Raw genomic sequence first — 12,180 nt, 5'->3', positions numbered from 1 at the left:
CATGGTAGTGCTCATCACTAGTTACTAGTACTGAGCACCCGAGCATGGTAGCGCCCACTCATCACTAGTTACTAGTACTGAGCACCTGAGCATGGTAGTGCCCGCTCATCACTAGTTACTAGTACTGAGCACCCGAGCATGGTAGTGCCCGCTCCTCACTAGTTACCAGTACTGAGCACCCGAGCATGGTAGTGCCCGCTCATCACTAGTTACCAGTACTGAGCACCAGAGCATGGTAGTGCCCACTCATCACTAGTTACTAGTACTGAGCACCTGAGCATGGTAGTGCTCATCACTAGTTACTAGTACTGAGCACCCGAGCATGGTAGCGCCCACTCATCACTAGTTACTAGTACCGAGCACCTGAGCATGGTAGTGCCCGCTCATCACTAGTTACGAGTACTGAGCACCCGAGCATGGTAGTGCCCGCTCATCACTAGTTACCAGTACTGAGCACCCGAGCATGGTAGTGCCTGCTCATCACTAGTTACGAGTACTGAGCACCCGAGCATGGTAGTGCCCGCTCATCACTAGTTACGAGTACTGAGCACCCGAGCATGGTAGTGCCCGCTCATCACTAGTTACGAGTACTGAGCACCCGAGCATGGTAGTGCCCGCTCATCACTAATCCTTTACATAGAGTGAAATCCGCGACAAAATCCTGATGACACATGCAGATTTTGCCGAGGTGTCCTTCTTTGACGTCTGTGTCGGGTGTGACATGCTGACACGTGCTTCATTATATCCTTCTACTATTTGCGTCGTAAAGCCATCCGGTATTACATAATGCAGTGACTTCCACTTCTCCACCCCACAACAAACAGGTCCTTCAAGTTTCTGCCGCAGTATTAAAAGAAATGGAGTCGACACCATGAAACTAGAGACCGGATGCAGTGGAAAAAAGAATTTCCCGCAGTGATGACATCATGTACATGAATGAGACCACTGCAGCCAATCAATGACCAAAGTCTCACTGCATACATGATAATGCCACAAGTGATTGTCCGCAGGGGCTCTTCTTTCTAGCAGGCTATATAAATTAAAAGAGCTTTCCATGGATCATTTTTTTGAACTCCTCAAGAATGTAAGATATTAAAATATGTTTTTAATGTCCTTGTTAACAGACTGCAGTGGTGATCTCACACTGCATGTGACAGCTGCAGGCAATCACTGGGCTCATGAGGTGTAAATGCCGCCGTTCTCCTAAATCCGAAGTTTTCAGTTTGTTCCTACTTCTCTCCATTGTTAAGATCAGTCTCCTCTTCCCTGTATATAAATCTGGTATTTTAAGCCAAGTGGGCGTGGTCCTCCACTCTTCATGGGTGTTTTCTTTAGAGCCACACCTACTTGGCTAAAAAAAGAGTAGATTTACAAACCGGAGAGAGGGAGGCAGATCTCATGCATAGAAAGTCACAGGAACAAAAGAACAAGACCGGATTCAGCAGCATTTACGTTATGCAAAATAAATGCATAAATTCTACAATTCTATATCTAATATATAAAGCTGAATGTGTGTGTGTGTGTGTGTGTGTGTCCGGGATTGGCATCCGCACAGTCGCAGCTACAGCCACAAAATTTTGCACACTCACACTTCTGGACCCCGAGAGCGTCATAGGCTATGTTTTGAGGAGAAATTTTAACCCCGCGCTTTACAGTTATTCACCAAAAAACCTGCCTCCATTAAAGTGAATTGAGCTGGGAGCCACAGTGCAGCCAGAACTTCAGAAGAATGCGCAGCCACGTCCTTATATGGAATGTCACAATGCAGCCAGGGAAAGAGACAGACACAGACAGGGTAAGAGGCAGACAGGGAAAGAGAGAGACAGGTAAAGAGACAGACACAGGGAAAGAGAGGGAAAGAGACAGACAGGGTAAGAGACAGAGAAAGACAGGTAAAGAGACAGACACAGGGAAAGAGACAGAGGGAAAGAGACAGACAGGGAAAGAGGCAGATACAGACAGGGTAAGAAACAGACACAAAGAGACAGACACAGACTAAGAGACAGACTGACAGGGAAAGAGACAGACAGGGAAAGAGAGAGACAGGTTAAGAGACAGAGAAAGACAGGTAAAGAGACAGACAAAGAGACAGACACAGGGAAAAAGACAGAGGGAAAGAGACAGACAGGGAAAGTGACAGAGATAGACAAACAGGGAAAGAAATTGAGACAGACGGAGAAAGAGACAGACAGTCAGAGACAGACAGGGAAAGAGACAAAGAAAGAGAGACAGAGAGATATATACAGAGGGGGAGACAGACATTATAATTACATTTCTATCTATTTGTTTTGTGGTTTTTGTGTGCAGAATACATTTTTGTTAATACATTCTATTTTGTTAACAGCAGTTATTAACCCGGGTAGTACAGCTAGTTTTTAATAAAGACCATTTTGCCAAATGCCATCCCCTCCCCCGCTATTCTCTTTTCTGGAGCTACTAACATATCTTGTCAAAATCCTCCATTAAAAACAATAGGTCATTTTCCAATTCTGTGTAATCAGTAAATGCCCTATTGTTTTGGTCACGTTTTATGTTAAATGTATATAATTTTTAATTTTTTTTCCCATATTGCAGTCTGTATTAAAAATAAAAAATGAGAAATCTTGCAATTTTCACTCTGGCCACTGGGGCTTTTTCAGAATATTTTCTTGTCTTTTCAGGATATGCACATGTACATTAGCCACAATGATCAGACTCTGACCCCATTTCTTATATTGAAATGTATAAGATTGTGCAAGGTCATGAGAGCAGAGTCAGCTGTGACATCAACTATTGTGATCGCTGGATCCAGCTCTTTATGCAGGTGTTAAATTTCATTGTAATCCTGTCTGTAATGAGAATGAGCCTGTTGAAAACTCTTCTTGAAAGTACAGCAAGACCAGGTTGTGGTAGCAGAGTCAGCTGTGATATCAACTATTGTGCTTAGTGGATGCAGTTTTGTATAGAGGTGTTGCTTGCCTGTCATTGTAATCCTGACTGTAACGATAATGAGTCTGCTGAAAACTCTTCCTGAAAGGACAGCAAGACCAGGTTGTGGTAGCAGAGTCAACTGTGACATCAACTATTGTGATTGGTGAATCAAGCTTTGTATAGAGGTGTTACCTGTCATTGTACTGATAATGAGCCTGCTGAAAACTCTTCCTGAAAGGACAGCAAGGCCAGGCCATGGGAGCAGAGTCACCTGTGATATCAACTATTGTGATTGGTGGATTGAGATTTGTATAGAAGTGTTACCTGTCATTGTAATCCTGACTGTAATGATAATGAGCCTGCTGAAAACTCTTCCTGAATGGAAATGAAGGCCAGGTCATGAGAGCAGAGTCAGCTGTGATATCACACCGATTGTGACTGGTGGATCAAGATTTATATAGAGGTGTTAGGCTGGTTTCACATCTCCGGTATTTTGCCGGACGGCGGATCTGGAACAAAAGCAGTACAGTTACATTCATTTACAATGGAAGCGCGACACCATGTGGACACATGCGGTTGTGTATGAAGCATGTCTCCGCATGGCTGGCTTCCGGCAAAATACCGGAGATGTGAAACCAGCCTTACCTGTCATTGTATTGCTGCCTGTAATGATAATGAGTCTGCTGAAAACTCTTCCTCAAAGGACAGGAAGGCCAGGTCATGGGAACAGAGTTAGCTGTGATATCAACTATTGTGATCAGTGGATCCACCTCTGTTTATCTGTTTACAGGTTTTACCTGTCATTGTAATCCTGCCTGTAATGATTATGAGCCTGCTGAAAACGATTCATGAAAGGACAGGAAAGACAAGGTCATGGGAGCAGAGTCAGCTGTGATATCAACTATTGTGATTGGTGGATCCAGCTCTGTGTAGAGGTGTAGGCTGTCATTGTTATTCTGCCTGTAATGATAATGACCCTACTGAAAACTATTCTTTAAAGCACAGGAAGGCTAGGCCATGGGAGCAGAGTCAGCTGTGATAGCAACTATTATGATTAGTGGATCCAGCTTTGTATAGAGGTGTTACCTGTCCTTGTATTCCTGCCTGTAATGATTATGAGCCTGCTGAAAACACCTCCTGAAAGGCCAGGATCACATGACTCTCTCATCCAAGAGAATAAGGTCGATTTATGTTAATGACATTCCAATTAAACTCTGTTCAGAATGTCAGCTTAGAGTGATCGGATTTCCTTGGATGAGACAATCGGCTCACACTGTCAGACGGAAAACATAATTTCTCCATCTCCATTGTGTGAGTCTGCAGAAATCAGACTGCACTCAGATGTCATCCAAGTGCAGTCCGACGATTTCCATGGCCCCCATAGACTTGCATGTGGGAGTCTCGTCCAATTTACGAGACCAAATCGCACAATTCATTTTCGGAGTAATCCGCACATAGAGCGGGTGTCAGATCCTCATTTGGAGCCCAATGTTTATTGCCTTGAGACAAATTATTACGGTCATAGCCAATAGTTAAGTAGTTTGGCGGCTTTTAATAGGTCACTAAAATGCTTGACATCAGTCTCTATGTCATATAGACACTTTACTATATAAAAAAAGGATAAAAATTCTACATTTATACACATTTCACTAGATGTATAGATCTAAAACATTGTAATACAGTATATACAGTCTGATTATAGCAATTTACATGGAGAGCCGTCCAGAATAGAAATCCTGGAACTAGGAAGATCCCTAGTGGTCATCATCAGTCTAATATTGTGATTCCGTAATAAAGGACAACAGTGTACAATGTAGGGCGTTCCAATGGAAACGGCATCTAAAAGGACCTCTATGGGGACTGGTTATCGGACAGCAGGCAGAACCGTTACCAGAGCCATTGTGCTTTTTTTTTTTTTTTTTTTTTTAGGATCCAATTCACACATCTGTGGTTCTCCGTCAGTATTCGGACCACCATGCACAGACCGGAAGCAACTATTGTGACCTGAACTAGACAAGCTCGTATAGGAGACCGGTGTGAGTAGCAACTGTGAAACCTTTTTGATTTTACCCAATACTTTCTAGTTTGCCATCAAAAGCAAAACAGTGTCTGCTAAAAGGCCGTTTTTCCTTGTTAGGCAGTGGCGTACCGTCAATAGAGGCAGGCCACACGATCACTATGGGGCCCGAGAGTCAGGGGGGCCCCGTGATTTCTATGTACGCCCCTGGTCAATGGTAGTGAAATGTTACTTTTTTCAGGTGGCACCTGTTCAGACTTAGGCTGCTTTCACACATTTGGTTTTTCCTGTGCGGCACAATCCGGTGCTTTGCAGAAAAAAGTTTGGTGTTTTTTTTGCCGCCGGTTGCGTTTTTTTTGCATAGACTTACATTAGTGCCGTATTGTGCCGCATGGGCTTGCATTCCATCCGGTTTTTGCTGCATGCGGCAGATTTAGCCGATGCGGCGGCCGGATGGAACGTTGCCTGGCACGTTTTTTTGGCCGGCAAAAAAAAAAAACGCATCACGCCTCATCGGATGATTTGCAATGCATGCCTATTGATGCTGTATGTGGCGTCCTGCGGCAAAAACCGCATCCGGCTGCCGCATGCGTTTTTTTCCACTACGCATGCTCAGTAGCCTGCCGCAAGCGGCAAAAAACGGACGGGCCGCATGTAAAAAATGTATGCAAAGGATGCGGTATTGTCGCCGCATCCATTGCATAGGTTTTAGAGCTGGATTGGACGGCTCTGCTAAAACCGGAGGTGTGGAAGCAGCCTTATTGAAGCTGTTGGTCAGTTTTCTGATATAGTTGTAGTGCGTTTGTTCTGACCCAGCTCTCTGCCCCATAGCCAGGGTGTGTGCATCTTATTTAGCCAATAATGTATCTGCCCAGACAAACAGATTTTTAATCACACATAGAGGCATTTGAGGTTAGGTTCCCGATATAATGAGATCACCTTGTCGTGGTTATCGGGCTCACATGGAATGGCCAACACATAATTTAAGAATCTCCCTTTGCAAATATTTCTAAAGCAGTAATGCAATGCTTACTGTATTTTTCAGATTATAAGACTCAGTTTTCCTCCCAATCATTTGGGAGGAAATGAAGGGTGCGCCTTAAAATCTGAATATAGCTTACGGGGGGGTGGTTGAGAGGGGTCACAGGAGGCAGGGCAATGCTGTGCTGTGGGCGCTGCTCTCTGCGGCACTGCTCTGTTCTGTGCAGCGGGCATTGATGCGCTGTGCGGCAAGCCATTCTGAAGATGTCAGCAGTAAAGGCGTCAAATTATGGCGGCTAGAGTCGGCGCAGGCACTGACTCTGGCCGCCATTTCTTTGAAGCCTGCACTGCGGATATTTTCAGAATGGCCAGTGCCTCATCGCCAGCACCAACACAGAGGAGCGCCGGCTGCCCCAGCACAGAGGCGCAGCCCTCAGTGAGCATCTGGGCCCCCCTCTGCACCGCGCGCAGCACCCCTGCCTCCACCACTGCTGCCGCCCCACCTCCCCGGTAAAACACCACCGGAGTATAAAACGGATACTTTTTTTTTTTTTCTTTTAATGGGTCTTCATATGTCCGTGTCTCTGGTGCGTATGAAAACGGACGTGTGAAGGGGGCCTAAATTTAAAAAAGAAATCGTAGGCAGCTTTGAAGACAACAGAACGGACGCCAAAAATGAGGCTTCAGGAAGAACACAGCCTGCATTTTCCTAAAGTGTCTTCTGCTCAACGGGTACACCGGCATCAAAAAGACGTTGTGAGCACATACCCCAAGGATAACATAAAGTGCAAATTAAATAATAAACCAGGAGCAAAAAAAAAATAAAAAAAATAAAAAAAAAACAAACACTTTTTGCATCTTTTTTCTGGTTGTATAAATGGTTCTCAGACAATGATGCAATGAGACACAAGCGTTTCGACAATTTTTTTTAACAGTATAAAAATGTTGCACACATATATGTATACTTATCTACTATGTTACATCTCACAAAACAAACAGCATTGATTTCTGGTGGCAGTTTTGTACAACAAAATATTAGCAAAATCCCCTGTAACAGTTATCAATTTGATCAGGTTGACTAAAGGCAGTGTCGTTGGGATAGCAGCAGAGCGCAGCTTATCAAGAACGTCAATCAAGAAAGTTGGAAAAATAAAGGCAAATGAGAGTAGGCAAAGTATGGAGGTGCAGAATATATATATATATATATATATATATATATATATATATATATATATATATATATAATACATATATAATCTCACACCCGATTGGACAGGAAACACCAAGCTCCTCGTGGGCGTGATCTTTTATGAGAAATATGGTAGTGTTAAAGGAGTTGACCACTACTTTTACATTGATGGCCTATTCTTAGGATAGGTCATCAATGTCTGATTGGCAGGGGTCTGACAACCGGCACTCAGCTGTACCTGGTGCCGGCGGAAGCAGCCAAAAATGCTCAGTGCCAGAGTTGCTCCGTCTTCTGATAGCGGCTGGGGACGGGTAATGCACATCTGCCTCCTAATTGATCTGAATAGGAGGCAGATGTGCAGTACCCAGTCACGGCAACTTTCAGAAAACTGAGCAATTCCAGAATTGAGCATTTCTGGCTGCCGGTATCGAGAACAGCTGACCAGCAAGGGTGCCGGCTATGGGTCTCCGGCTGATCAGACATTGATAATCTATTCTAAGGGAAATCAGTCAATGCAAAAGTAGTGGACAACCCCTTTAACAATGAAAAATCCAGCGCAATCCTCGGGGTATATTAAAAATCCAAGATTTAGTAGAAGATTTCCATTAAAATACAGCGGTTTGGCAGAAAAATATCGAAGGGGATATGCCTCATTGAACTATGCGTTTCGACGCATGGTCTTAGGCGGCCTTTGCACGTTGCGACATCGCAAGCCGATGCTGCGATGTCGCACGCGATAGTCCCCGCCCCCGTCGCAGCTGTGATATTTTGTGATTGCTGGCGTAGCAAACATTATCGCTACGCCAGTTTTCACACGCACTCACCTGCCCTGCGACGTCCCTCTGGCCGGCGACCCGCCTCCTTCCTAAGGGGGCGGGTCGTACAACGCCACAGCGACGTCACACGGCAGGCGGCCAATAGAAGCGGAGGGGCGGAGATGAGCAGGATGTAAACATCCCGCCCACCTCCTTCCTTCCGTATAGCCGCCGGCGGCAGGTAAGGAGATGTTCCTCGCTCCTGCGGCTTCATACACAGCGATGTGTGCTGCCGCATGAACGTGGAACAGCATCGTACCTGTCGCGGCAGCGTAATTTTGAAAGAGTCGGAGCCTGCACCGATGATACGATAACGACGCTTTTGCGCTCATTAATCGTATCATCTAGGAATTACACACTACGATGTCGAAAGTGATGCCGGATGTGCGTCACTTTCGATTTGACCCCACCGACATCGCACGTGCGATGTTGCAACATGCAAAGCCGCCCTTAGTCTTGTTCCAAACAAGAACATGTGTCGAAACGCGTAGTTCAATGAGGCATATCCCCTTTGATTTTTTTCTGCCAAACCGCTGTATTTTAATGGAAATCTTCTAATAAATCTTGGAATTTTAATATACCCCGAGGATTGCGCTGGATTTTTCTTTGATACACATCTTAGGATACTTGGCAGCGGAGCCTTCCGTGCGCTGGATCCAGGCGGGGAGCGGTGGATGGCAGTAACAGTGAGCTGAACCTTCTCTCTTTTTTTGCACTCAACCCCTTTAACAACTACCATATTTCTCTTTTAAAACAACACGCCCACGAGGAGCTTGCTACTTTTTGTCCAATTGTGCATGATTTTATATATAGATCCCGAGGAGGATAACTGAATTCTTTGCCTCCATACATCGCCTATTCTCATTTACTCAAAAATAGTGGACAACCCCTTTAAGCAGTTATTGACCATTTTCTGGTGGCGAAATGCAGCAAAAACGTTTGCGGAACTCATAATTGTGACTTTTGGCCCTTTTATAGACAGATCCACCAACTTTTTGAAAAGTTGGCACAAGTTAGCCGATAAAGTTATTATTTATGCCAAAAACATAATCTGTAAATTATTGCAGAAGTTTACGGCGGTCTCCAAATGAAGTTCAATCCTTCCGATAGTGCACAACCGTTGAAGAATGCGCCAAATTCATTACTTAAACAGTTTTGAGAAAATCTGCCATGCTAAGTCACACTTATCGGACACAAGCACAAAAGGGCCTCTGTGCAAGGACAATGTATGGGCCATTTGCAGCCCAAGAACTCACCAAAATCCCTAAATCCACCTACTTTGGAAGTGGAAATGGGCCCCTTTTGCTCTTGGACCCCAGGTTGCACCAATGATATGTCCACCCCTGTCAAGAGGAGTCGTAAAACGTGCCAAAATTCATAGATCTGCACCGTTTTGGGTTTTTTTAGGGTTCATCGGATTGGATAGAAAAATATACATAGAATTCGCAGTGCACCAAACATTCCATTTCATATAAACCTGGCCCAGGCTTCACCGGTTTGTAAACTCATTCATCCCATCGCGCTGTCCGCACAAGCATCGCCTCTGCCCACATATAAAGTGTGTGACGTCTATATTCAGCGTCCTATCCTGGTAAACTGCTCACACATGTACACTGCCATATTGGAGTCTGCGATTGTGTCCGTAATTTTGGGTGCAAATACACCCCTGGAGAAAAGAGAGAAGAGAAGAGGTCGTCCGGGAAATGTTTTTTTCTTCTTTCCTCTACTTGGATGACTTTTTGGAAGAATAAACGGAGTGGAATTTGGGGCTATTAACATGCATAGTCCATAAGGTGCAGCCGGACATTAGAAGATGCCTCCATTCTCCAACTATTAACAAGTCAATCATCTGCCCTTCTGTAGGTGGCGAGTCTGACATCACAGATATAATAAGCAGCAGTGCCGGATGACCTAAAGTTCCTCAAATGACCTGCAAAAGACAGAAGAATGGTGAAAAAAATGAAGAAATAATTACAACTTGTGCTTATTTGTTCTCCTAGACGAGATTTCATGGCATCCACTGGTTGGTTCACATGCACAACGCCGGCAATCATCTGCAGATTGATTTGCTGGCCGGTATGTTTATTATTAAAACACTTCCATTTCTATTGAATGGTTATGAAACGCTACATATAATAAACTTTAGAACATTTTTAAATACTATGGCTTGTTTATTGATGGGGTCAGTGTACTGGGACTTGCACCAATTAGCAAAACAGAATTCATTTTAGAATGGAGTGGCAGTGCGCATGTTCGACCGTCGCTCCTCTCATTCTCTGCTGGGCCCTTTAGGACCCAGCAGGAGCTCACCTTCCACCCAGCTGATGATCATCAGCATTATCGTGGTGCTTAAATACCCCTTCCTTCCTTGAACTGATGCTGGTGATATTTTCAGTTCATTCAAGCCTCGGTTGCAAGCAGGTGGCTTGTACTCCCTCTGTGATGTTGAACTTTTACCTGAGTCACCTGTGGATAGGTTTCATGCTTTTCCCCCTGTGTCCTCCTTGTGTCTTCTATAGTGTTTAGTGGGGATGATAAAGAGCTCATCCTACCAGTTCCCTATTTATGATCATGTGAGACTTGGTGCACATGTGTGGAGAATACGGAGAACCTAATTTCTCCTACTTCTCCATTGTCTGTATCGGCATATATATATATATATATATATATATCGGCCTGATGTCGTCTGAGTGCAGTCCAATGTTTTGCACGCACCCATTGAGTTGAATGGCTAAATACTGTATGATTTATGCTGCCAATCGTCGCAGGCAGCAATTTTCTTAATAACAAAATCACTGCTCAGAACTGCCCCATAGTGTAACATTGGTCCAAGAGCTGTTCGATAAGACATCAGATAGCACTCGTCCGAGTTATACACTACTGTAAGTGAGCCCTAAAGAGAATTTGTCACTAGGTTTTTGCCACTTCATCTGAAAGCAGCATAATATAGGAAAAGAGACCCTGATTCCAACAATGTATCACTAATTTTCCTGGGTGCAACAGTTGTGACAAGGCGCTTTTAGATGTAGCATGTAGCAGTGTTCAAAAAGTTAACCCCGCCCACACAACAGCTCTCTGTGTACATTGTATATTGACCGTAAACTGCTAATTAGCATTTGTGGTTGGAACGGGTCTTAGGGTACCTTCACACTTTAGCGATGCAGCAGCGATCCGACCAGCGATCTGACCTGGTCAGGATCGCTGCTGCATCGCTACATGGTCGCTGGTGAGCTGTCAAACAGGCAGATCTCACCAGCGACCAGTGACCAGCCCCCAGCCAGCAGCGACGTGCAAGCGACCCTGCGCTTGCACGGAGCCGGCGTCTGGAAGCTGCGGACACTGGTAACTAAGGTAAACATCGGGTATGGTTACCCGATGTTTACATTAGTTACCAGCGCACACCGCTTAACTTAGTGTGTGCAGGGAGCAGGGAGCCAACACTGGCAGCGTGAGAGCTGTGGAGGCTGGTAACGAAGGTAAATATCGGGTAACCACCTTGGTTACCCGATGTTTACCTTGGTTACAGCTTACCGCAGGCTGTCAGACGCCGGCTCCTGCTCATTCAGGATTGTTGCTCTCTCGCTGTCACACACAGTGATGTGTGCTTATCAGCGGGAGAGCAATAATAAAAAAACGAACCAGCACTGTGTGTAACGAGCAGCGATCTCACAGCAGGGGCCAGACCAGTGTCACACACAGCGAGATCGCTAATGAGGTCACAAAAACCGTGACTCAGCAGCGATCTCAGTAGCGATCTCGCTGTGTGTGAAGCACCCCTTACATGGGTAACTAGTCCAGCAGTGATAATTTCCTGCTGATAAAACACACATATTGATTTAATGGTTGCTCCAGTCCTTTTATCTCATGTAAACCCCATTGTTTTGTAAAGTAACACAGTCGCCACCCTCTCCCTCTGATCCTACAAGGCTGGTTGGCAGAAAAACCCACATTGTATTTAGCAAAAGTTAATTCTGTACTTGGTTTTACTTTTATGTATACTTGGATTTGGGTCAGAATTTTTTTCACCAATTTCCTAATGTTATAATTCAGTTATGTACCCTTTTATTTTAGTTATTTCTGTGGTTTACCTCCACTGACCTTATGGATGTCTGCTCCAGGAATCACACATTTACAGATGGGTCATGCAATTTCTCATTTAACTTCTCGCTGCTAAAGAGGAAAAGTAATTGACATATTAGTAGCATATTTTAAAATCTTGCTGAATATTGACTTGTGATTTTATTTATATATATATATATATATATATA

The 12,180-nt window shown here is 44.5% G+C and overlaps 2 protein-coding genes across 6 annotated transcripts in view; one reads left to right on the top strand and one right to left on the bottom strand.

The window, feature by feature from the left end:
• CD3E (CD3 epsilon subunit of T-cell receptor complex) overlaps positions 1–12,180 on the top strand; it is a 200,916-nt gene that overhangs the window by 119,703 nt on the left and 69,033 nt on the right. For 2 of the 5 annotated variants that reach the window (XM_075328765.1, XM_075328763.1), the window contains exon 2: positions 4,840–4,946. The exons of the other annotated variants lie outside the window; for them this stretch is intronic. The gene's annotated coding sequence lies outside the window, so the exon portion shown is untranslated. The remainder of the gene's footprint in view (positions 1–4,839; positions 4,947–12,180) is intronic. 5 annotated transcript variants of the gene reach the window in all.
• MPZL2 (myelin protein zero like 2) overlaps positions 8,465–12,180 on the bottom strand; it is a 53,887-nt gene continuing 50,171 nt past the window's right edge. Inside the window, exons 5-6 of the mRNA XM_075328761.1 lie at positions 12,011–12,082; positions 8,465–9,842 (exon numbers count right to left, since the gene is read on the bottom strand). Coding sequence (XP_075184876.1) covers positions 12,034–12,082 — 49 coding nt within the window. The 3' untranslated portion in view covers positions 8,465–9,842; positions 12,011–12,033. The remainder of the gene's footprint in view (positions 9,843–12,010; positions 12,083–12,180) is intronic.

The sequence above is a fragment of the Anomaloglossus baeobatrachus genome, chromosome 11, assembly GCF_048569485.1.
Source record: "Anomaloglossus baeobatrachus isolate aAnoBae1 chromosome 11, aAnoBae1.hap1, whole genome shotgun sequence".
Classification (NCBI taxonomy): domain Eukaryota; kingdom Metazoa; phylum Chordata; class Amphibia; order Anura; family Aromobatidae; genus Anomaloglossus; species Anomaloglossus baeobatrachus.
Note: the sequence above shows the minus strand (reverse complement) of the source record. Positions and strands in the feature narration are given on the sequence as shown.